Source organism: Accipiter gentilis, chromosome 17, assembly GCF_929443795.1.
Source record: "Accipiter gentilis chromosome 17, bAccGen1.1, whole genome shotgun sequence".
In the NCBI taxonomy this organism is placed as follows: Eukaryota; Metazoa; Chordata; class Aves; order Accipitriformes; family Accipitridae; genus Astur; species Astur gentilis.
Window position 1 is genome coordinate 5,082,514 of NC_064896.1, and position 24,813 is coordinate 5,107,326.

At 57.3% G+C, this 24,813-nt stretch overlaps 2 protein-coding genes across 3 annotated transcripts; one reads left to right on the forward strand and one right to left on the reverse strand.

Annotated features, from left to right (window-relative positions):
• RCC1 (regulator of chromosome condensation 1) lies at positions 1-7,240 on the forward strand. 2 transcript variants are annotated; one of them, XM_049820970.1, is made up of 10 exons: positions 1-71; positions 1,454-1,538; positions 1,651-1,838; positions 2,574-2,753; positions 2,839-2,935; positions 3,537-3,659; positions 3,873-4,028; positions 4,404-4,523; positions 4,964-5,116; positions 5,747-7,240. In XM_049820970.1, exons 2-10 carry the CDS (start codon positions 1,466-1,468, stop codon positions 5,920-5,922), a joined length of 1,266 nt encoding a protein of 421 aa, XP_049676927.1. In that variant the 5' UTR covers positions 1-71; positions 1,454-1,465; the 3' UTR covers positions 5,923-7,240. The 2 variants fall into 2 exon arrangements, with proteins under 2 accessions (XP_049676927.1, XP_049676928.1); XM_049820971.1 differs by lacking the exon at positions 1-71 and adding an exon at positions 939-978.
• Positions 7,241-16,274: 9,034 nt separating this feature from the next.
• On the reverse strand, positions 16,275-24,670 carry OPRD1 (opioid receptor delta 1). The gene is made up of 3 exons (XM_049820073.1): positions 24,266-24,670; positions 18,120-18,469; positions 16,275-17,416 (listed from the first exon to the last, which is right to left on the reverse strand). The coding sequence occupies exons 1-3, from the start codon at positions 24,493-24,495 to the stop codon at positions 16,884-16,886; spliced, it is 1,113 nt and encodes a 370-aa protein (XP_049676030.1). The 5' UTR covers positions 24,496-24,670; the 3' UTR covers positions 16,275-16,883.
• Positions 24,671-24,813: the final 143 nt, after the last annotated feature.

Sequence of the window (24,813 nt, forward strand, 5' to 3'; positions counted from 1 at the left end):
TTGCTGCAGAGCTATCGCTGTACCGCTGAGCCGGTAGCTATGCAGACTGTACGAATCGCTGCTATTTAGAGGTAGGACGCCAGGACAAGTTAACGCACTTGGTAACCGAAGCACGCACTGACCGGGAGTCCCCGCGGAAGCCTGCGCAGGGTGGTCAGGGGCCTCCAGGAGAGCAGCTGCCTGCCTGCTCTGCCTGCCCTGTCCGCTCTGCCCTGCCTGCACTGCCTGTCCTGCACTGTCCTGCCCACTCTGTCCTGTCCTGCCCTGCCTACACTACACTGCCTGCTCTGCCTGCACTGCACTGCCCTGCCTTGCCCTGCCTGCACTGCACTGCACTGCCTTGCCCCCTCTGTCCTGTCCTGCCCTGCCCTGCCCTGTCCTGCCCTGCCTGTCCTGCCCTGTCCTGCCTACTCTGTCCTGTCCTGCCCTGCCTACACTACACTGCCTGCTCTGCCTTGCCCTGCCTGCACTGCACTGCCCTGCCTTGCCCCCTCTGTCCTGTCCTGCCCTGTCCTGTCCTGCCCTGCCTACTCTGTCCTGTCCTGCCCTGCCCTGCCCTGTCCTGCCCTGCCTGTCCTGCCCTGTCCTGCCTACACTACACTGCCTGCTCTGCCTTGCCCTGCCTGCACTGCACTGCCCTGCCTGCCCTGCCGTGCCCTGCCTTGCCCTGCCTGCACTGCACTGCACTGCCCTGCCCCCTCTGTCCTGTCCTGTCCTGCCTTGCCCTGCCTGTCCTGCCCTGCCTGCCCTGCCGTGCCCTGCCCTGCCTGCCCTGCCCGCTCTGCCGCTTTGGGTGCCCGGGGCCGGTCGCGGAGCCGCCGGCCGGCAGAGGGCGCTGTGTCCCGCCGACCGGCCGGAGCTGTGCGCGCACCACACACACATACACGCGCACACACACACACACACAACCCCACACCCCGCCCGCGCATGCGCGGTGAGGGAGCGCGGCGGCGGGCCGACCGGCGGCGGAGCGCGGAGGTGGGAGCGCGGCGCGGCCCTGAGAGCGGCGAGGGGAAGGAGGGCGACGGGGAGAGGAGCGGAGGTGGAAGGGGGAGGGACGGGAGGGTCCCGCCGAGCCCCCGACCAGCCCCCTCGGGGCGTCCGGCCGTCCCGGCGAGCGGCAACCGGCGGGAGGAAAAGGCCGGGCCGGGCCGCGGGCCTGCGCGGTCCCACGTGGGGCGGGGGGGGGGGGCGGCGGCGCGGGGAATTCAAACGGCGGGGAGGGGGGGGGGGGGAGCCCGGCCCACGCGGCTCGTGGGGTCGGGACAGGCGGCGTGGCGGCACGGCTCGGGCCGGGGACACCCACGGAAGCCTGAAGTGGGAGCGGAGATCGGTGCTCCAGTCCCAGTTCGGTCGCTGGTCCCTCGGGTGATCCGGGGCGGGGCGGGGGGGGAACCCCAAACCACTGACAGCCCCGTGGGTGACCCCCTAAGAGGGCGTCCTTGGGGTTTAGGTCCGAGGCACTATGCCAGGGAAACGCACTGCGAAGAAGAGCCCGGTGCCAGAAGACGAGTCTCCTGGAAGGAAGAAGATTAAAAGTAAGAAAAATCCCTGGGGGTTCTCCCTCCCCCTTCCCAGAGACCGCCTTTAATGGAAGCGTTGTTCCCCCTATGTTATCTATATGGCATTTATCTCCCTTCTGCCCCGCAGTCTGCCACTCATCCCACCGCACACAGCCCGGCCTGGTGCTGACGCTGGGGCAGGGGGATGTTGGCCAGCTGGGCCTGGGGGAGGACGTGATGGAGAGGAAGAAGCCGGCCCTGGTGCCGCTGCCGGAGATGGTGGTGCAGGTGGAAGCCGGAGGGATGCATACGGTGTGCCTCAGCCAGACGGGAAAAGTGAGTGCAGCGTGGAGGGGGCAGCACCTGGGGGGTGTGGGGAGGCTGAGCCGCGCTTCCCTGCAAGCTCTGGGACGTGTCCTGGAGCAGGGGGTCTGAATCAGACCCTGCTCGGCCCAGACGTGTAGCTCACGCCAGCACCGGGGATGAGGGTGGTCTCCATGCCACGGACCACTACATTTTAGAGGGTCAAAGGGATAATTCAGCCTGGTGGGTCTCTGTCCCCTGGCTTCACGCTCTACCTGTTGCCCCTCTGGAGACCCTACGTGGAACACCGTGTCCAGCTCTGGAGTCCTCAGCACAGGGAAGGCATGGACCTGTTGGAGCGGGACCAAAGGAGGGCCACAAAAATGATCAGAGGGCTGGAACACCTCTCCTGTGAGGAAAGGCTGAGAGGGTTGGGGATGTTCAGGCTGCAGAAGAGAAGCCTGGAGCAATAGGACAAGGGGTAATGGTTTTAAACTAGAAGAGAGGAGATTTAGACTAGGTATGAGGAAGAAATTTTTTATGACAAGGGTGGTGAAACACTGGCACAGGTTTCCCAGAGAGGTGGTTGATGCTCCATCCCTGGAAGCATTCAAGGTCAGGTTGGACACGGCTCTGAGCAACCTGATCTAGTTGGAGATGTCCCTGCTCATTGCAGGGGGGTTGGACTAGATGATCTTTGGAGGTCCTTTCCAACCCCAACTATTCTATGATTCTATGATCCTGACCATCTTCGCTCTTTATCTGTAGATCTACACCTTTGGCTGCAATGATGAAGGCGCCCTCGGGCGTGACACCTCAGCAGAAGGGTCGGAGACCACACCGGGGCTGGTGGAGCTGCAGGAAAAGGTGGTGCAGGTCTCTGCAGGGGACAGTCACACGGCCGCGCTGACAGAGGACGGCAGGGTTTTTGTCTGGGGTTCTTTTCGGGTATGTTGATTTCTTGGATGCTGGAAGCTCTGCTGATGGCTGCTGCTTCTGTGACTCATGTCCCCGCATCTGTCTCTCCACCTAGGATAACAACGGGGTGATCGGCTTGCTGGAGCCCATGAAGACGAGCTCCCTTCCTGTGCTGCTCCAGCTCAGTGCACCTGTCATTAAAATTGTCTCAGGTGAGCAAGGTCCTGGGGTGTGCGTGGGTCAGGCTGGTGCACGAGGCTGTTGCAACTGTCGGGAGAAGGTGAAGGTCCAGAAGGTCCATGTCCTTTTCCTCCCTCTTGGCTGCTCTGAGCCAGGTACAAGAGTGTGCTTGCTCTTCTCTGGCTTTTGAGAGAACAGACCTTGTGTCTCTTCTAGCCCCAATGGTATTGTTAATATTTGACACAATCTGATGTAAAATGCCTTACAAGAGCGCCCTAACCACGAGCCTGCACGGTCAAACCGCTTGGCCTCTTCTAGACTTGGGGAGTCTGAGCAGAGCAACCAGGGAACTTGTCCAGGGCCCAGGAGAGGCAGGGAGGGGGCATGTGCCCCTAAACCTTCCCAGAGAAACTTCTTTGGAGTTTCAGTTGGGGAACTGGGATCAGGAAAAGGGAGATCCTGGGTTTTTAATTTGTGCCAGAATCTGGTGTCAAGGTATCCAGTGCAGCAAACCCCACTGAATTCTAGAAAGCTGGGACAGCTGGGGTTTACACGTGGGATCTCAGCCCCTGGGTCTTGCTGGGTTCATGGAGCATGACTCCTGCTTCACTCCTCTCCCTCGTCTCCTCCCAGGGAATGACCACTTAGTGATGCTGACGGTGGACGGTGACCTCTTTACGTGTGGCTGCGGCGAGCAGGGCCAGCTGGGGAGAGTGCCGGCGCTCTTTGCCAACCGAGGAGGAAGGAAAGGGCTGCGTGAGTTGCTTTGGTGCTCGGAGGCGCACGGTGCTGTGTCCTTCGTCTCCAGCTCTGTGCTTTGCAGAGGAGCAAAGAGACCCAGTCTCTTCCCCTGCTGCTCATGGGCTTGTGTGTAAATCAGTTGCTTGGATTCAGCAAGCTGTATCTAAGGGGGGATGGAAAGAGTGTAAATCACTAGACCTTGTATGACGCCTTGTCTCCTGCCCCCAGAGCGCCTGCTGGTCCCCCAGCGCGTCCCTGTCAAAGGCAAAGGCAACAGAGGCAAAATGCGCTTCCAGGATGCCTTTTGCGGGGCTTACTTCACCTTCGCCATCACACAGGAGGGACACATCTATGGATTTGGCCTCTCCAACTACCACCAGCTGGGTGAGCCTCGCTTATGTCCCTCCAGATCTCGTTCCTGCTTTGGTCTGGCTGCAGACTTCCAGGTCCCATGCTGCCCTGGCCTGCTGGGGGGGATGCTGCTGGGCACCCTGGATCCTGAACACCAAGCGCCCACCGGACACACCGGACCGGAGCTGGAAATCGGGTCTGGGGGGGGTCACCCTGCATAGCTCTGGGTTTAGGTCCCAGCCCCTGCAGCTGGTGGGTTTGAGCAGAAATTTGCTTTTGGGTCATGGGGGTCTGTGTTAGTCTCTGGTGGGGTGAGCCCTAGGGTGAATGGCTCAGTGCTGGTGCCTGGCCTGGGCTTTCTGTGCCTGTGGATCTGATCTGCCTGGGTTTGTGCGTCCCACCCCGCAGGGACCCAGGGCACCGAGCCCTGCTTCTCCCCGCAGAACCTGACATGCTTCAAGAACTCCACCAAGTCCTGGGTCGGGTTCTCCGGTGGGCAGCACCACACAGTGTGCGTCGACTCAGAGGGTGAGCACTGGCATGACTGATGGGCTGGGAGTTGCACAAAGTGGAATGGGGGGGTGACTCCCATGGCCTTCGTCCCAGCTGGGGGAGGTGTTGGGGTGAGGGTGATGTACTAGAGCCCTCGCAAGTGCTTGGTGTTGGAAGGCAACAAGGGTGGCGTGAATTTGCAGCCAAGGGCAGGGAGGATGACAGGAACCCGGAGTCACTTGTGAACTCTGCTCTCACAGGCTCAATAGTCTGTCCAGGCACCTGCCCATTCTCTTGATTTTGGGGAGCTCAAGGGTCTCTATCCCACCCCGCACCTCCTGGTTGGGATCTAGGGTGTCATAGAGAGGAGTGACGCTCTTCCAGGAGTCAGACCGGCAGGAGAGGGTCTGGCTGTGGCCTGCTGTGGGCTTCTGCTCCTCTCAAGTCACCTCTCCTGTGCATCTGTTGTGCTCCAGGTAAAGCCTACAGCCTGGGCAGGGCAGAGTACGGCCGGCTGGGCCTTGGGGCTGGGGCGGAGGAGAAGAGCACACCCACGGTCATCCCAGAGCTCCCCAGCATCTCTTCTGTCGCGTGCGGTGCGTCAGTCGGCTACGCCGTCAGCAGTGACGGTGAGTGCCGGGGCCGTGGGCTTGGGAATGTTGTCCTAACTACTCTCCCCACCTCTCATCCATCCATCCTGGTGCTCTGCCCAGCCTGGCCCCCCTGGATCCGGCTGGCCCCGTACAGCTTCATCACACACTGCTGGCTGGGTCGGGACTGGAGCCAGGTCCTGGCGCTGATCGACCACTCAGCCTTGGGGGCAGCTGGGCAGCAGCTGCTCAAATATTTTTGTGGGCCCTTGGCAGCAAGGTTCGTAACAGGGTGTTGACCAGGAGGGGGTCGTTGGCCTGCCGGTCCCTTCTCTGCACCCTGAACTCTGGTGCTGTGAGACCTCTGTGCTCTGGTGCTGTGCATGCTTGTGCATGGCATCTGCAGCCCATGGCAGGTGCAAAAGAGGGTTTGTAGTGGGCTGATGGATTTGGTTTGCTCCCTGGGGACAAAACAGTGCCTTAGCTGTGTGATGAAACGTCTCTTTGAGTTGCCAAGCACTGCTCCTCTTCCCGCTGCCGGTGTCTCTGGCACCTGTTGCTCATCCCCCTGCCTGGGTGTGAAGTCCTCTTGGGTTTGGCTGGTGGGTCCCCTTTCCACCGTATCATGCAGCCACTTTGAAGTGCAAACTTGCATCACCTCTGTTGCAGGACGAGCATTTGCCTGGGGCATGGGCACCAACTACCAGCTGGGCACAGGGGAGGAGGATGATGTCTGGAGCCCTGTGGAGATGACGGGCAAGCAGCTGGAAAACCGCACGGTCCTGGCCGTGTCCAGCGGTGGCCAACACACAGTGCTGCTGGTCAAGGACAAGGAGCAGAGTTGATGAAGTGATGCTGCGCAGCCGAGCCCAGCGGGATCACGGGGCCCGCACACACACCCCCACCTTCTGTCTGGGTTGGGTGCCCAGTTTCCAGCTCTGGTCTCCCGCCGATGGCAGTGGGGAGGGCAGGAGGCTCCCGGAGCCGGGCCCTGGCAGCGTCTGCGTGGCTGGAGCAGGGGTCTTCAGGGATGCTTGTGTTTTCTTCTGCAAGCGTGTGTCTGTCTTCCTGTGGTGCCCGGTGCTCTGTCAGCTCCCCCGGGTTGGCTTGGTCCTAAACTGATCTCAGTACTGTGGATGGGTTTTCCACTTCTTGTCTGGCTTTTTTTTTTTTTTTTTTTTTTTTAATATTTCCTGGCCCAGCAAAACTGAGGGCCTTGTGCTTCACTACACAAAAGGGTTTGGGCATTGGGCTTTCTGAGGTCCCCATGTTCACCATCTCTGGGTGCTCCTCCATCCCCTTAACCTAAACATCTTTTACCTCTCCGACTTGGATTTGTCTCCTGTTGCCCACCAAAGCCCTCTGGGCTCGTTCCAGGTGAGATCTCTCGGCGCAGCAGAAACGCTCCCAGGGAGCTCTCTCCTCTCGCACCCAATGCTTGTGGCTGCGGTGGGGAGATCCTGCCGGGTGGCTGGAAGCCTGCGAGGGGGAACGCCACTGGATGATGCCTGCCCTACGCTGAACGCAGAGCTGTGGCTGCTGAAGAAGGGGGGCTCCTGCCTCCTACCCATCACTGCTTACAGATCTGAGCCAAAATCTCCCAGGCAGTGAGGCCGGGAGCAGGTTCCCCCGCTCTCTCCTGCCTGGAGCAGCCGCCTCCAGCACTGCTTTTTGCAGTCCCAGCCACTCCTGCTCTTTCCCATTGCCTTTGGAAACCCAACAAAATCCATCCCACGGGTGGGGACTTTGTTATTTTAATTTTTTCTCTTTCCTTTGCTGAGGAAGGAGCTTCATTTGCTGTTAGGGCCTTGCTGAGAAGACAGCCAAAACCCAGCTATGCATTGAATTGCTTGAAACGATGGGACTCCCTCCCCATTGCTGCCGGTCTTGGTCCAACTGGTCTTGCTCCCTGCACCCGGCCTGCCCCATCTTCTTTTTCCGTGCTGCCTTCCAGGTACCTGGACTGAGAAGGGGGTCTGCAAAGATTAAATTTTGTATGTTAAGTTATAGCAATAGGGGGAAGCAGGGGGTGTGTGCAGGGTGGGGGGCTGCGACTTGTACAATGGCTCAGAATAGGTTGAATTTTTTTAAAAGAAAATGTAAAGTATTTTGGTTGATTAATTGAGGAAGAGAGGAAAAAAACCTGTAATCTTTTAACATTTGGAATAAACTGAGTTTTTATAAACCCTGGGTTTTCCTGTGGTTTGGAGGGGTGGGCAACCCTCTTCCCTGGGTGGGCACGGGCCTGCTCTGGGATCACATCTGAGGGTGGTTACGCCAGAAAGGGCTTCTCGTGTCCCCTCCTGCCACCTCTCTCCATAAACCCTGCCGCGTTCCTGTCCCTGAGCTGCCACGGGAGCCGCGTTGCCAGCTCGGCTTTGGCATCTGCACCGAGGTGGCCCTGGGGAAGGGGAGCCCAGGGCTGAGCAGGTGCTCAGCATCCTTCAGCCCGTGCTCAGGGGGGAGATGGGGATGGACAGAGGACACCTTGGCCTCCTGCCACCCCTGGGCAAGGAGCCGCTGCAGCGTGGGGCCGGTCCTCTGTGACCGTGGTGCTTGGGGACAGGTCGAGATGGGTGTCCGCTTTGTAGGGGTGCGGAACCACCCTTGGGTGCTGCGGTGGTCCCAGCCTGGCCATAACCGTGTCCGGTGCCGTACGTGGGTGTACTTGTGCAGTTGTGGGACACGGCCGCGGGATGGCAGCAGGAGAAGGCGCTGGACACTGCTGGACCGCCGGACTGGGAGAAGTGGGATAGGGAGAGCAGACGGGCCCTGTGGGGACCTGTTTGTCCCCATCACCCTCCCTGCAACACCCTGCCTGCCTGCCGGGCCATCCCCGGCATCTTTGGGCCCACCGGCACGGCTGGAAGATGTCTTGGCACATCCCTGCCGCAGGTTGGGTGCTGACAGCGGCTCTGTCGGAACTGAGCTGGACGCGTGTGTGCGCTCCGGCGCAGATATTGGCACTGACAGAGCAAATTTCTGCATCCTGGTGTGACCGGAGCCGCTGGTGTCTGTTTACTCTTAATTAGTTCGGGATGGAGCGGGTTCCTCAATGAGCCTCCGGCCAGGGATGGGCTTTGGGCAGGTGGTTGGTGGGTGCTGGGAGCAGCTTGGGCTGCCGGCAGACTCCTGCCTCCGCTGCTCCCACGTCTTAAGAGCTTTGATATACAGTCAGGGACAGCCTCGGCGGGCAGCTGGTGAGGGTCCAGCATGAGGCTGGGGGTGCTGCAGGCACCCACCTCTCCCACCGCTAAAGACCGGGTTTGTGGTTGGTGGTTGCAGCGCTGGGCTTGCAAAGGGCTTTGTTTTGGTTTTTTTTTTCTCCGTGTAAGCGTGAAGTTGGGATGTGGGCCCATGGGGAGTGTTTTATTGCCAAAGATGGAGCCCATAATGTGCCGACACTGCGGGCTGAGCCGTGGGCGAGTGTTCACTAATCTCGTTGCTAATGCTGCTCCCTGGGGACCGTCACCCTCCTTTTGATGCTCCTCCATCAAATGTGACCTGCTGGTCCTGGATACCTGATGGGGAAATTGCTCGTTGTCTTGGCCCTGACTCCCAGTGACAAGCTCAATGTTAATGTTTCCAAAAACAACTTCCCCTTCCAGGGAAAAAAAATGACCCCACTCTGAGTTGCTTTGCCACCTTTTTTCCAAGCCCATTGATGCCACCGTGACACAGACGGCTGTGCCATGCTCTGCAAAGTCCTGCTTCGGCGGCTGCTTTTCATGCAACTTCACGCCCTTCGCTTCGAACCTTGCTGACCTATTTATAGCTAAGAAATGCAGAGAGACTTAATAAAGGGAGACATGGGACTCCTCCGGCATCGGGGTGATGCTGACAAGTCATAGTGGCTCTGTCGTGGTTTAACCCCAGCCAGCAACTGAGCACCACGCAGCCGCTTGCTCTCCACCCCCCCCCCAGTGGGATGGGGGAGAGAATCAGGGAAAAGAAGTAAAACTCATGGGTTGAGATAAAGGCAGTTTAATAGGACTGAAAGGAAGAAAATAATAATGATAATAATAATAATAAAATAATTGGAATATACAGATCAAGTGATGCACAATGTAATTGCTCACCACTTGCTGACCCAGTCAGTTCCCGAGCAGTGATCCGTGCCCCCCAGCCAACTCCCCCCAGTTTATATACTGGACATGACGTCACATGATATGGAATACCCCTTTGGCCAGTTTGGGTCAGCTGTCCTGGCTGTGTCCCCTCCCAACTCCTTGTGCTCCTCCAGCCTTCTTGCTGGCCAAGCATGAGAAGCTGAAAAATCTTTCAGTTAGTATAAACATTACTTAGCAACAACTGAAAACATCGGCATGTTATCAACATCCTTCTCATACTAAATCCAAAATATAACACTATACCAGCTACTAGGACGAAAATTAACTCTATCCCAGCCAAAACCAGGACAGGCTGCGGGGGCTGGAAGAGTGGCTGCTCACTCTGTGGGGCTCCCAGCGCCCGGGTGGAAGGAGGTGGCTCCGGCCCCGGCTGTGTTGGGGTTGGGGTTGGGGTAAGATGCAGGTGGGTTAAATTTGTCAGTCAAACTGGGCTTGGGGTCCAGGGAGTTTGAGGTGTGGGTTTTGGTGCTATTTCTGGGTGGCGTGAATGTCTCCCTAAGAAGGTAAGGACTCTGTGGAGGTGATGTGCTGTTCAAAACCCTGTGGAAAATGATTTTAGGAAGGACAAAACTTGCCCTGGTAAGGGCTGGAGCCCCCCCGAGGTGTCACTGGCAGCATGGAGGGGAAGGGACACGCGGAGCAGCCGGGCAGGGACCCGACCAGCCTGGCCGAGGCACCGCATCCCAGCGACCGTCGCCCATCAGCAGCAAACCTTTTCCTTTGCAACCTCCCCAGTGCAAACCTGGGGCTGGCTGGGGTTTGGCTCTCCCCTCCTCGTTACCCCTCTGGCTGCTGCTCCCTGGGGCTGGTGTCCCCAGTGGGTTCAGCTCCGCTCCCAGCGTCTCCCTCACCATCAGCTCAGGGCAGGTCTTCCCGATCCCTCCTTCTCAGTCCCACTGTTGGACATGGAAGGGTTTCATGATGCAAAACTGAACCAAGAAAAGCCAGTGCGAGGGCTCAAGCTGGTACCTGGGGAGGCTTTTCCCCACGGAGTCTAGCCCAGTTGCTCTGGTTGCACCAAGAAGCTCCTGGAAGCTCCTGTCCCTCTGAACCGGGGTGTCCCCATCAGGGTGCAGCATCTTCAGGCACACGGCACAAGGCCAGGCGGATGGAGAGGATTCCTCCTCCCCGAGCAGGATTTTCCTTGTTTCCTCAGTTGCCAAAAGCCTCCTGCTTGGTCATCCCGTATCGCCTCAGCTGTCGGTGAGCTGGGATCCTCTCCCGGTGGCCGGGCTCTGCTTCCCAAACGGAGTCGATAACCTCTGAGAGCAAACGCCTGCCCAGCATCGTGGCCAAGGGCTGGTTTGTCCCTTCTGGGTAACACCGACCCCGGGGCTGGGACACCTTCATGGAGGGGTCGGCTCATGCTGGTCCTGCCCAACCTCCACCTCTTCCCCAGATTTCCCTGCCGTGTGAGCTAGAAGCCCCCATCCCAGTGCTTCCAGTTACTCCCTGGCCCCTTAGCATGGGCAGGTTTTTGCATCCGTCCCCCAAGTTTGGGCAACTTCTTGCAGTACAAGCAGGACCAGGGTGGTGGTATCATCCTGCGTGCTCCCCCCAGGGCCAGATCCTGCCAGGAGCTCAATGCAATTCCCTCCTCCATCTCCTGCAGCTGGGAACAAAACCCCAGTCGTTCCCAAATAGGATGGGATTGTTGCCATCCACCCCTTCTCAAGGGGCTGCTCCTGCTCCTGGGAAGGGCAAAACATCCCCTCGTGAGTAGGGAGCCCGCTGGTATTTTCAAGAAAGAGGGGAAAACAGGGCTTGGGAGAACAATAGAGTTTAAAATATTCGGAGCTGATGAATCAGCCGGCGTTGTCTTGGGAGCTGGAGTGACACTTCAATGGGAAGTTGCTGGAAATTGGGGGAAGGATGAGCCCCCACGCAGGGTGGAGAGGGTGAGCAAAGGAAAACAGCTTAATTGAGGAAAGGGAAACATCTCATTAATGAGGTTTTGCACCGGCAGAGCAAGGTGGTGGCATTTTGGGGGATGAGGAGGAGGAATTTGGGTCCTGTGGTAGGATTTGGGTGGGATCCCTGGCTGTGCCAGGGTCCAGCCTCAGTACACGGCAGAGGTTTTCCACCGCCGGCACAGCCAGACTCTTTCTCATTGCCAGGGGGTCCCCGATCGGCAGCTCCAATCCCGCACTCCCGATCCCCATCTGTTGCTATTAGAAGTGAGTAAAAGGGTTTTAATTTACAGACAAAAGATGGGACCATGGGATTTGGGGCGTTTAGCATCTGTGGAGGATGAGCTGTGGTATTGTAAGGCGCTTTTGTCTCTGGAATAAAAGCACATTTTGTGGTGTTTGAGCGATGAGTGGAGTGGCGTTTTTTCTGTTTTTTTAACGTGTTGCTTTTCTGGGTGCAAAAAAATCTACCTGTGCAATGCTCCTGCAGGATCTGCTGGGAGGGAATTACGTCTTCATGAGGGTTTGGGGGATACTGAGTTGATTTCTTGTTCTCCTTTTCCTGTCTCAAAGAGGAAACGAGCTTTAATTATTGCCAAGTTGCCTGCTGGCAGGGCCGTGTGGTTTTCTCTGGGCTTTGGGAGCTGGCTAATTAAACAGCCTGCTGCAGTATGTCGGGTCGTGTGGGTCTTTAATGATGGATCTGCAAGTGAAGGAGAGAGTTTGGTCATTGCACGGGGCGGTCTCCCCTCCCTGAGTCCTGTTGTTAAGGCTGGGAACCTGGCCAGTATATCCCAGTATAACTGGGGTGTGCAATGGTCTGGTGTTGCTCCTGGTAGAGAAGCACGTTGGGTCTCTGGGAGATGGGAATTGGGTTGAAATAGCGACACGTGGAGCTCTCTGCCCCCTCCCAAAACTGCTGAAGTCCTGGTTCATCTCCTTTAGCAACATGCCAAAAGCAGAGAAAACTTCTCACCCGGCTCAGAACATCCCTCCAGAGCTGTGGAATGGGAGCTCGGCTCCTTCCCTGTGTGGAAGCGCCCCGGCACTCCCACGGGACACCAACCACCCCCCCACGGCCGGTCCCTGGGCTCTGCGTGTTCTTCCCAGTCTCGCCTGTGCAGGGAATAAAATAGCACAAATTGAGCAGAATTTGTAACTATGAAAGGAGGCGGGGGGGGGGAAGCCTTAGTAATTATTCATAGTGGGGTTTTTTTCTTTTTAAATGATGAATTGCAAGTCAAAAAGCATCTCTTCAGGGCTGAGAGCCTGAATCCACCCCAGGCTGCTCCGGAGCAAGGGTGGTGGGAGATATCACCCGCGTCCTTGCCAGGAAAGCCAGATTTACTCATTTCCATATGCATAATAATGCAATTACGAAGTCAGCCTAAACCTGCGGTGCAGACAAAGAAACAGGCGGCTTCATAATTAATCACACGTGTAAGAATAAAGCCTGTTACGTTAGGGTTCATTATTTGGTGGATTAATTAAAAAAAAAAAAAAACTCCCAAGAACGTTTTCTGCAGTAGCAAATGTGTTATTAGACTGCAAAGACGGGCCCTGGAAATAGCTTGTAGGTGCGTGGCAGCTCCCGTGTGCTGGCACACGTCACTGCATTATTCACTGGGCTGGCTGCTGGTTTAACTGGGCTGTGAAATCGCTGGAGTCGGTGCCTGGATTTGTTTTCCGAGGGCACTGGATGATGGAGCGGGGTCTTGGAGGGGTGCTGGAGCAGCGATGCCCCTGCTACAAATCACATCCAGGCTGGAAATCTGGTTTTTGCATCCACCCCGTGTTCTTTACGGTTTCCCCATTCTTTGGGAACTCACAAAATACTTCACAAATCTACATGGCAGAAGTAATAAATACTGTAAAATCCAAAGTCTCATTAAGCGAGAGTGGAGTTACAGGCTCAAACACCTCTTTCCATTGCGTTTTCACTAAATCCTCATTTGCATTTAAATTACAAATGTAATTTGGACCTGAGTTTGAGCTGCTGGGCTATTAAAATAAAACTATATCTTGACGACCAGCAGCAGAGGGACGCCTCGAATGCCGCCAGTGCGGTGCAAAGGCTTTTAGTTACCGGGGCTTGCAAAATAACCTCAGCTAAAAGGGGCTCGGGGTTTTATGAAGGTGGGTTTTTCCCAGTACGGGAGAGTTTTTAAAACTTGAATTTAGAGGTAGTTCTTCTCCCATCACTCCCCAAAACACCACCCTGAGCCAGACCCTGCTCATCTGCAGTGCCTGAGAGTCAAAGAAGAGCTGGAAACTGCTTGCTATCTCTCATTTTATTTTATTTATTTTTTTAGAAAGCACGGTTCTTATACAGAAATGCCATCAAAAGCCCAAAATCATGAGGGCTGGAGCTGGAAATACTGGCTGAAGCACTTTGCAAAGTCCCGGCTGGTGCTGCGGACCCGGCGGATTCAGCAGGAGCCCGGGCTCCATCACACACCAGGTAGCAGGGGGCTGCTTTAGCGGGGGGGTGAGGGCGGGATGGGGTGACCCGTGGTCACTTTAATTTCATACAGCTATAGACAGAGAGATATACATATATATATATATATATAAGTATACAGAGAGAGCCCTCCGAGCGTCCCAGCTGCGGCATGGCTCTGCATGGGGAGATATAAGCTCCCAGTGGGGTTTCCCTGGGTCAGGATTCGACCCCCGTTTCCCAACCCAAACGAGGGGCTGGTGGAGCTGGTTTTTGGGGGGTTGCCGTTGCGCGGAGAAGCTGGATCAGCCCTCGGGTGCCTGCTGGGATGGTGCTGAAATGGGCAGGCAGGTGATGCTCTAGGTCGGTGTCATCGCAAGGGCTCTGGTGCGGCGTTTGTCATCAGCATCCCCTTTTCCCCAGGAATATTTTTTTTTTTTTTTTCTTCAGCAAAACCTAAGCTAAGAAAAGCCACGATCCTCTCTGTGTCCTAGGCTCTGAGCTCTGCCCAAGTGTGGCTGCATTTAAAAAATAATGACTTGAAGCCTTTTAACCCGCTTTAAGGCCATCGCAGGCACATTTCCCAGCGGAGTGGGAATTTGGCAGTTGGCAAAAAGGCTCCGTGGAGATGGGAAATGGGGTGGCTGAGCTTTGGGGAGCTGCCCACGGAGTCCCAAGCCAACCCACAGCCCCCGGCACTTGCGGCTCAGTCCCCCCCAACACGATGGCGTGTCCTCAAAGGGGCTGCGCTGGGGCAGAGATGCCCCATCCATGGATGGTGGGGTTCACCTCCTCCATGTCCCCCAGTTTCTTCGCTGTGCTCTCAGCAGCTGCTGCGGTTGGAAACGCTGCTCTCGTTCATGTCTTTACCAGACTTGATCACAGGATCGGTGTTTCTAGGGGACGCTGAGGCACTGGCTAAGGCAGGTTAAAGAGTTCAATGATTTTGGGTCATCACATTTTTGGGGGTTGCCCCCCAAATTGAGATATCAAGCCAGAATTCAGCTTCATACTGAAGCCTGGAGTGAAACCCAAGATGTCTTGGTCTACAGCGTGGGACATCCCATCCCTGCGGGGACATCCAGCCCTGCTGGGACATCCCACCATTGCCAAGACCTCGCTTCCAAACCAAGAGCCTTTCCCACCACATGGTACTGAGGGTTTTGCCCCCAGGGCGGGTGGAGGTGGAGAGCTGAAGGGTGGTCAGAGGGCCACCTTAGAAACCTTAGTCTCTCTTCTCATGGAGCCAAAGCTCAGCCTCTCGGGACCCTGGGGGTTTTCGCCCAATTCGTGCCCTGGAGCCAATCCTGCTCACCCTCCTGCACCCGATGCTCTATGAGCAGCCAGGCTTGCAGCAGCAGAGGATGAGGAGACCAAGCGTGGCCCTGCCAGTGGTCCAGGACTCCATCCATGCCTGCAAAGGGATCCCAAGGAGCTGGAGATGTCCAGGTTGATGCAACGCTGAGCAAGGGACTTTTGCTCAGGCCGGGAGGACACGGTGCAGGCAGATGAGGATCGCTTTTGCATGCTTTGGTGGCAATTCATTTGAGATCCAAATGGGCAATTTCATCCTGTTTGATTCCTTTGAAAAAGAAATTGGTTTTGGCTGCCTCATCAGCTCTGCCTTCCTAAAGGGGAGGCTGCAATTTCCACAGGCTCTGGAGAAACGTTGGACTGGTAAGGAGAGGTAATGGCCTTTATTAGGCTAAATTGATGCAACTGGAAAAACCAGAGACACAACCCAGACTCTCCATCCAGCCCACGAGCCCCAGGTGCACCCGGGCACTTGCTTGCTTCCTCCAGCTGCATCAATTTGTCCACTAAATGCTATTACTGCTCCCTCTGAGCCTCCTCCTCCTCAGGTCGTTTGACCTCCCGGCTGCAGCCGCGGCAGTGGGAAGGTGAGAGGAAGGAAAAGTCGCGGCTCCCGGATGCCGCTTGCAGCCGGCGTGGGGCTGGCGGGGGCGTTCAGGGAGCGGAAGCCTGGGAGAACCCATCAGTCATCGTTTAGCAGCAGATAATGTGGTCCAGAGGTCCCTGGCCAGTGGCTCCTGCAGGATGCCCTGCCTTCAAGCTCGGCCGCCTCTTCGGAGGGATGGCTGCTCCATCCAGATGAGTGCTGAGCATGAAATCCCAAAATTTCTGCCTCTCGCAGGCTGTGCGTCCTTTCTCAGTGCTTGCACAACCTCTGTCCCTGTTTGGGGAATTATGAAATGATGGTGATGTTTTTCCCATCTCCTACAAAAAAAATACCCCATCCTATCCCTTTTGGCTTTGCTAAAGGAAATGTGGGCAGCGCTGTTGCTCATCCTTCACCTAATGGGCAGGGGAGGAAGAGACCTCGCAGCACCGCCCGTTAGTCCATCCTAATTGCTTCAGCACTGTGAGAAACTCCTCAAGTCCCCACAGTTGCTCCCTTAATGAGATCTTTCTCCCGTTTAATTGTCTTTGGAGGCAGATGGGTGAGGAGCGGTTCCCCATCACCCTGATGGATGCTGGGCCAGGGGAATTTGGCATTGCCACGTGGACACAGGGTGAGATTGGAATGTGCTCTGCTTCATCCCCTGACCCGTCCCCTGGCCGTATCCGAATTCCCAGCATCACATCTGTGACTACGGCTGCAGTCAGAGGTCTCTAAATAATACAGTAATGACATTAACAGTAGAAAGTTGTCCTCCGCGGCAGTTCTTATGTGAAGGACTCCAGTAAAATTTTTACTGTGGATCTGGAGCTCTTTGATAACAGTGTCTCTGAAGCGGCATCGTTTTCTCTTCCCATCTCTGGCCGTTTTTTGGACACAGCTCAGAGGGGGATGGAGTGAAGTCCCATGATGTGGCATCAACCCCCGGCACAGCTCCCTTTTGCCACAGGAGTGTTTCCCCTCCTGCCATGGGCTGTGGTGCCATCTTGGCCCATGCAGGAGAAGAAGCACCTGGTCACTGCAATCATGGTGTCCCACGATGCTTAGGCTTTGCCAATAGCCGTGTGTCGGAGGGTGACAGCCCTTGTTGGGTGTATGGAGCTGCCGGCTGTCCCCGGCCACGGTGGAAGCAGCAGCAGAGCAGCTCTGCCCAGGTTGCCTCTTGTTTTGGTCCTCTCCCTACATTGCTTGGTGAGTCCCAATTCCCCCATCCCTGGTTCTCCAGGATGAAAAAAAGTCTTTGCAGTCACTTGCTGTCAGTCTGAACATAAACCCAGCGGTGTTACGGAGCAGTGCCCGGGCCACCGCTCTGCTAGAGCTCCGTGGTGGTGACCTGGGTCACTTCTGAGCGCAGGTCGTCCCCTCCGTGGCCCCGGCAGCCCCGCTGGAGGCTGCCCACGTCTAGTCATGCCGGCTTGTTGCGGGCTTCAGAAGGGGTGCAGGTGGAGATGCGCTCCCGCGTGGTGTTCCTGGCACGGGAGAAGCTGTTCTGGTCCACGCGTGCTCGGAAAGGCAGGCAAAACTCTCGGAAACACCTCTTGAAATTTTCATCCAGGAAAGCGTAAAGGACGGGGTTGAGGCTGCTGTTGGTATAACCCAGGGCGATGCAGAAATGCAGGCTGGCCACCACGTAGGGGTTCTTCTTGTCTATGTCCACCAGCGTCCAGACGATGACGAAGATGTGGATGGGCGTCCAGCAGATGATGAAGGCTGCCACCACCACCAGCACCATGCGCGTGATGCGCCGCAGGTTGCGGTCTTTCTCCTTGGAGCCCGAGAGGAGGCGGACGCTCTTCAGTCGAAGAATCATCAGCCCATAGCAGATGGTGATGACCAAGATGGGGACCATGAAGGCGAAGATGAAGACGCAGATCTTGGTCACAGTGTCCCAGTAGATGGGAGGATCAGGAAACTGGAGCGTGCACAGCACCATCCCGTCTGTAGGAGAGAGGACGATCAAAGAGGGAGCCGGTAGAGCGTCTGCTATGAATACTGCCTGCCTTCTGCTGGGTCACGGCTAGGCATGTGAACGCTTGTTAAAAACACAAGGAGATGCGTGCCCACCTGCCAGCTCTTTCCCAGGAGCTTTGTGCCACCAGTCCCCTGCCCACAGGGTGCCGAGGGGATGTAGTGGGTGCAGTGACCCAGGCACTTGGTCCCTGCAGAGCCTCCTGGGCCATCCCCACGCTATCTCCTCCCAACCCCCATCGTGGCCACGACCCCGTGTCACCTTCCACTGAAACCTGTCCACTTCCTCAAGATGCCCAGAGCTCTCCTAGCAGCCAAGGGCTGGTGTCCTCACACAGGAGCTGCGGAGCTTAGCGTGGTCCAGCTGGGGACTTTGCAATACCACTGAGGGTGGTTTGCACTGATTTGTACCCCAGCAGCTGGGGAGAGGCACTGGTTGCACTGGAGATGGGGAAGGGGGAGGACAATTTCTGGGACAGTTTCCAACCTCAGCAGCCAAGATGGAAAATAACACTGTGATGATTTTTCCATGGCAGGGCATGCTCATGGTCCCATGGAGGGATGCCCATCACTGAGCTCAAACCTGCTACAGGACCACGTGCCTTGGGTTTGCCAGGTCACCCCGGGATGGACAGATGGGAAAGGAGGGGATCTTTCCCCAGAAGCCACTTGCCTTTTGACTTGGTGACTGCCATGGCCATGATGGGCACCCCGATGAGGGAGGAGAGCACCCAGATGCAGACATTGATGACCTTGGCCTTGGCCGGCGTGCGGAAGTCCAGGGCCTTGACCGGGTGACACACGGCGACGTAGCGGTCCACGCTCATCATGGTGAGCGTGAAGATACTGGTGAACATGTTGTAGTAGTCAATGGAGAGCACGACTTTGCAGAGCAGCTCCCCGAAGGGCCAGGTCTCCATCAAGTACTTGGCACTCTGGAAGGGCAGCGTGCTGGTGGCCAGCGCGTCTGCCAGGGCCAGGTTGAAGATGTAGATGTTGGTGGCCGTCTTCATCTTGGTGTACCTGGGGGTGGCAGAGAAGGGAGCCGTTACAGGTGGTCAGGGCTGGCTTACCGTGCTCAAGTATGTGTGTGCACACCCAATATGATGATGAGGGGGCAGAGCCCGGCTTTCTCTGGCTGCTCACAAAGTGCCATCACCCGTGGTGGGCAAAGGTACGGGCTTGTAATGTGGCTTTCTGCAGCACCGCTGTGCTCAGCACCTTTCTAGATGGACCAGGGAGCACCTTGAGAAAATACTTGTGTTCGTACGAGGGTTTAGTGTGTGTTGAAGTCCTGGTGCCTGAGCACGGGGTTGCACTGACACATGCTGAGCTGGGACCTTATCGAGCACCTGCACAACACGGCTTGGACCCTGCCGAAGCCGTTATCCGTTACCTGACCGGGGAGGTGACACTCATTCCCGTGGTTGCCTTTATTCAAAGGAAATCTGAGGAAATTTGCAGAGAAATCAATTCTCCAATTAAATCGATTTACTCCATTTCCCTGAATCAGTTGCGCAATGTCCTTTACCTCCTGAAATCTCCTTTATCTGATTTTCCACCCAGTAAATCGTGATTATCTAGCTTGCTTCCCTGTTGAGCTTACTTGCAGAAATTGGATCGATTACCCCCGGAAACAGGCCATCTGGAAGCGGCCCAATTAGCCAGGCTAGAGCTCTAGAGCCTTTGGGGAAGCCTGGCTGCCTCGGCCACGGCACGTGGCTTCCCCCGGGGTGTTTGGCAAGGGCTGCAGCCACCCATGGCTGGCACACCAGCTCTGGTCCTTGTCACATCACAGTAAGAGAAATGCCCGGTCGTGAGTGCCGAAACCCTTCCTGAAGTGATGAGGCATCGTTTCGGTGGGCGCCGAGGCTGGCGGGGATGAATGAGTGTGTGTCCTCCGAGCATCCAGCCCTGCAGGTGTTGCTCAAGGCGATGCTTTGAATGGCGCGGTTGGTTTGAAATGGATGTACATCCCTGCTGCCGAAGGGGCTGTCGGGGGTCCCCAAAGGGCAATGCATTGGGGTTGGGTCGGGGCGGCTCTGCGGCACCCTCCGGTTGTTTACTGAGGTCAGGGCTACGCCTGCACTCCCTTCCCATTGCTCAGAGCATCCTCCGCAGCCCCAGCCTCATTTAGATGCACCCTAATTAATTAACAAAAGTGTCAGTTTGAACACAAGCATCTCTCTGCATGGCTAAACCTGCCCCTAATATCTCCGGGGTGAGGTTCAGCCCGAGACAGAGAGGGGGCTGAATTCAGCCCTGGTGCATGGGGGGGGACGCCTTGATTGCCAAATGAAAAGGTAACTGGCATCGCTCATAGAAGAACCCCATCGTGTGACGGGGTACCTGGGGTAAATTGGAGTGAGGGGATTGAGTAGCGCCCATCTCAGATGGTTGCTGCTCTGCTGCCCTGGCTAGAGACCAGGAGAGCGGGTTGGTGTAGGAAAGAGGTTCCTGGCCTCAATGGTAATATCAATTCCCTTCTCTTTATCCTTTTCTCCATCTCAGCAGGGTCAGGAGACTGTGCCAGCAGGGACAGAGACCCATCGGGTTATGCTGTCAGTAGAACTGGGAGGTGGAAGCTGCAAAAACGATTTCTCTCTGGGAGAAAATAGCAGCTCGGACCAGCATCCAGCACCAAGAGTGTTCCTTCCTTGTTCACCTTTGGCTGCAAATGGCAGCCCCCTGCTCAAGGGTGGAAATATTTGAATTGAACTTTTTAAAATGTTAAATATGGCATAAAAAATGTCTTTTCTTTGAAAAGTCCTTCTCGGTTCTTTTTATTTTCCAAGCTCTTTTGCAAATGCATCTCCTAGAAAAGTTTCATTCCAAATTAAACAAAAAGCTGAGAATTTGTGTTATTGTCAGGTTTTGCCTCACCTAGATTAAAAAATAGTTGTCTCAGGTAGACTCACACTTCTTTGATCTCTGCTTTTTGAGTAAAGTGGAAAAAATCAGTTATTCACGCCGTGCTCTGCTAGGCGTGCTTGGCCGTGCTGGGTAAGCGCTTCCCCAACCCCCTGCCAGATGTGCCAGGGGTGGGAAGGCTGGGGGGGCCGGGGCTGTAGCCCCCTCCCCAGGCAGGATGGGGCTGTGCTGGTGAGGGCAAAGCAGCAATGGGGATGACTGGGATGATGGGGATGAAAATTTAGCCCCCAGAGCTGGGGTTTCAGGGCAGGATTCAGCCCCCTCCAGGATTGGGCTGAGGGTCAAACCCACTGCACAGGTGGGGGGGGTCAATCCTGGTGACTCCCCGAGCTGCAAACGAAGCCGATGCAGCAGGAAAGAGGTTTATCACGCGCAGAAGATCAAACCGGCCGCTTCTGCTGATGGAGCTCCCCGGGCTGCCAAACCCATCGCAATTAAGTGAGCGCCTTGATTGGGAAGTTATGCACTTGAACGAAACAATCTGGAAGGTGCTGAGGGAGAGATGAGGCTGGAGGTGATGGAGTGAGCGCAGGGCGGCTCTGCATTCCAGCAGCGATGCCAGCAACTGGACTCCCAGGTAAGGACCCCTTAGCTCTCCAAACCTCTCCAAAAATAAATAAGTGAAAGAAACCACTTGCAAAACTCCTGGAGCTGCTAAAAGCCACCGCCTTAAAGAGCCTGGCTTAACAAAACCTGCGCCCAGCATAAGGATGCCCTTGCAGCCTGTGCGGGAGCTGGCGGGGGGTTGATGGGCTCTGCGGGGACATGGGCACTCGCAAGCCTGAGCTCGCAGCTGCAAATTGCTTCCAGGGGTATTTTTAAAAGCTCCTGACAATGCAGTGGTAATTGCAGCACCGGTCTCCATCAGAGCTGCTGACGGAGGGTGCTGAGCAGGCTGAGCTCCCTCTGGGCACACGGCTGGCTTTCGGCTGCTCTGGGTAAGAAGAAGTGCTTTGGGTTTCGGCTGTGCTCGGCTCTCTGGGGTGCCGGCTGCCCATTCAGGGAGCTCAGCTGGGGGCTGCGGACCAGGATCCTACGTGTACCTGCTCCCTGGCACGCACGGGCTCTGCGGCATCCTCAGCGCTGCATCCCCAGGGACCCCGAGGTCCCTGAGCCCCGCAGGATGCTCTCCAGCCATGCTTGCAGGCTGCCCAGGCACCTGCATGGGCCCTAAGGGTGGTGGGACATGACACTGGGAGGTGTCCCCAGGGCCGCAAGGCAAATGCCCAGCATCTTCCCGGCAGTGAGGTCTGAACCTGAGCTGATCCCATTTCACAGCCCTATCGTGCGTGGACATGGGTTTGGTGGAGCCTACCTAGTCCTGGCCTAAACCCTGCCAACGTGGAGGAACTCTGCCAACGAACCCCTGTGAAACTCCACGTGGGCTCGGCCACATAAGGGGCAAAGGCACGTGCTGGGCTCCGTGTGTGTCCGCAGCCCCTCCAGTCGCAGGTACTCGAAGGACGGCATTTATTCATTCCTTGGGAGATGTCTTTAATTCCAGCATCAGCTGGTGGGTTGGAAAATGGGGGGCTAGAAACCACGGCGATGGGACCTGTGGATGCTGTAGAGTCAGGCTTTCTAAAGCATGGGTAACGTTAGGTTACTTAGTGAGTTAAATAGGGAGGATGTTGTTTGAACATTAAAGCTTTCTCTTTAAAATGCCTTCCCTCTTCTCACAGAGCAGAACCAGCTGGAGGGGGTCTAATAACACTCATCCTTCACCTTGACACCGTATGTGGCGTATGTCTCTGCAACAATTACCTTAATTTGCTTTTTCAGTCTAAGGTTGATTTTTAAAGCTAGTTCGAGTGGATGAAAAATCCCATCCAGTTGGGTAGGGTCAGAGAGTGACACCCCCGTCCCGCTACCCATCCGCCCACCCTCTCGGATGCTGGAAAATACACAGCAGAGCTACCCAAAGAGCAGGGAGCCAGGCGCAAGGGTGATGGGCAGTCTGTTGTGGCTCATGGACATGTTTCAGGCTGGTTTCCTTCCCCCCGGTGAGTCACCGCATTTATTTCGTGCGCAGGCAGTGCCAGGCTGTGCTGACCTCCTGTAACCATCGCTATGGACTGAAAGTGCTTGGGGGGGGTGGGGGGGTGGAAATGGTTAAAAATGAGGATTTGGGGGGTTTGCCTAAATCCAGCCACGAGCTCTGGTTTGGCCCCAGGGTTTTGGCTCCGGCTGGAGTTACAGCAACCCCTCCCTGGGGCAATGGGAACTGGGATTAACCCCATGAATCCTGGGCCCCCCAGGACAAGTCCTCTCCGGTGTGGGAGGGGGTGCTGTGAAGCCCAGGCACCCAGCGAGACCCCCTGCTCCCTCCTGCCAGGCTGGAGGTGGCGAAGTCTCTGTGCCGTCGCCGACAATGGTGTGACGATGAGCGCGGCTCCTGCCTCCGCTGCCAGTGGGGTCTGGGGGCCATGGGTGGTGGTCCTGTGGTCTGCAAGACTTGGCTTTATTGTCCCATATTAACAGCAGCCTTGGCCATGTCAACCCATCTTACCCAGACAGCATCAACCAGCATCTCGGACAAAGGGGCAGGAAATTTTGCACCCCGGCACAAGCACCGGGCTGGGTATAGCAGCGTCTCACTGTGCCCCGTCTACTGAAAAGGGGAGCATTGGGGTCCTGTTGCTTGTCCTGGGGTGCAGAGACCCAGCAGACCCCCTCCCTGCCCAAGGAAACCTCGGCAGAGGTGCCTCTGCCAGCCAAGGTCCTGCCCTGGCTCCTGCTTTCCCACTGCAATGCTGGATGGATGGAGTCAAAGCGGGGTTCGGGGTTCCCCTGGGACATGAGTGGGTGTCTGCTGCTGGAGCTGGTACCTGGTGTTGGGGGGGCTGGGGAACAGCTCGGCCGTGGTGTGAGCTGGGGCTGGGCAATGCGGGCTCCTGCTCTTTGTTAGAGAAAAGCAGGAGTCAGCCGGCTGCGGGAGGTGCCGACGGCACGAACAGGAGCTCGCGGTGGAGCTGGGAATGGGCTGGGGTGGGTAATTTGTGCTCTGTGCATCTCAGGTCCCAGGGACGGAGTGGAGTAGGTACCAGTGGGAGCCCACCAGCCCCTCTCCCCTGGCTGTGGGGTGGGTGCGTGAGGGGCTCGGGACCCTCCCTGAGAATAGGGCAGCTCTTGCCATTTGTTCGTTGGAAAGAAACACCCTGCCAGCCTCTCGCCTCTCCCAAACCGCAATGTGACCAGCCCTGCGGCTCCTCTTCCCCTCGGCTCCCCACGCAGGGGCGAGGAACACGCAGCTGCTGGGGTCGGGTATGTCCCCCCCAGCTTCTCCCCCAAACGTCGGCTTCCGTGCAACCCCGGCGCTGCTCCATGCACACGCAGTCTTTGCTTTTTCCTCCCGCACAGCATCTGGTTACCCCCCGCTCACGTGTGTGCTCGCACACACGCCGTTCACACACACATCACACCCGTCGGGTACACCCATCTCGGTGCTACCTGCTCACAAGCTTCTGGTGCACACCCACCCTCGCTCCTGTTGCTGTCTCACACCCCGTGCACACTCATCCCCGGTGCACGCTTCCCCTGCTGTCTCACACACGGCACACGCTCGGTCCTGGTGCGCATTCGCTCCTGCTGCTGCCTTACCCCTGGTGCACGCTCACTTCTGCTGCTGTCTCGCACACCGTGCGCACCCAGTCCCGGGGCACGCTCGCTTCTCCTGCCATCTCGCACGTGGTGCGCACTCATCCCGGTGCACGCCGGCTCCAGCTGCCGTCTCGCACTCGATGCACGCTCGCCCAAGGTGCACGCTCGCCCCCCCACGCACGCTCCCCTCTCGCCCCCGGCCTTCCCCACGCTCCCTCGCTCGCCCTTTTCACGCCCTCCCCGGGACCGAGGCCGGCGTGGGGTGCCGCCGGGGCACCCCGCTCTCACCTGACGATGCCGTACATGACCAGGACGTTGCCCAGCAGCCCCACCACGCACACCACGGAGTAGAGCGCGGTGATGACGATGGCGATGAGGATGGACGTGGCGTTCTTGGCCCGCTGAGGCCCCGTCTCGTTGACCCCGTGGCCGGGCAGGGGGGCCCAGGCGGTCCCGTTGCCCCAGGTGGTAGCGGCAGCCGTGGGCAGCTCCGTGGGCAGCTCCGTGGGCAGCTCCATGACCCGCTGCCGGCCGCGGCCCCGCCGTGGCTACCGGGCGCATCCGAAAGGCGCGGGTTCGAATCCCGCTCCCGGCAAGAGCCGCCGCCGCCGCCGTCTCCCGCACCCGTGCGGTGGCCGGGGACGCTTTATAAACCCGGCGTGTCCCCCGAGCCACGTGGGGCCGGGGGCGGCCCTGCCCACCCGCCTGCCCCCACCCCTGCCTGCCTCCCACCTCCCGCCAGCAGCTCCCTGCCTGCACCCCCCCCGTCCCTGCCTGTTCCCCCCGCTCCCTGCCTGCTATCCTGCTACCCTCCCCCCCTACTCCCTATCTGTCGC

Excerpts from the sequence above, each read along its gene's own strand:
- RCC1 (XM_049820970.1), top strand. The coding sequence starts at position 1,466 with ATGCCAGGGAAACGCACTGCGAAGAAGAGCCCGGTGCCAGAAGACGAG. Across the intron at positions 1,539-1,650 it reads TGGAAGGAAGAAGATTAAAA|TCTGCCACTCATCCCACCGC; the intron begins GTAAGAAAAATC and ends TCTGCCCCGCAG. Across the intron at positions 4,029-4,403 it reads CTCCAACTACCACCAGCTGG|GGACCCAGGGCACCGAGCCC; the intron begins GTGAGCCTCGCT and ends CCCACCCCGCAG.
- OPRD1 (XM_049820073.1), bottom strand. The coding sequence starts at position 24,495 with ATGGAGCTGCCCACGGAGCTGCCCACGGAGCTGCCCACGGCTGCCGCT. Across the intron at positions 18,470-24,265 it reads GTCATGTACGGCATCGTCAG|GTACACCAAGATGAAGACGG; the intron begins GTGAGAGCGGGG and ends TGCCACCCCCAG. Across the intron at positions 17,417-18,119 it reads GGCAGTCACCAAGTCAAAAG|ACGGGATGGTGCTGTGCACG; the intron begins GCAAGTGGCTTC and ends TCTCTCCTACAG.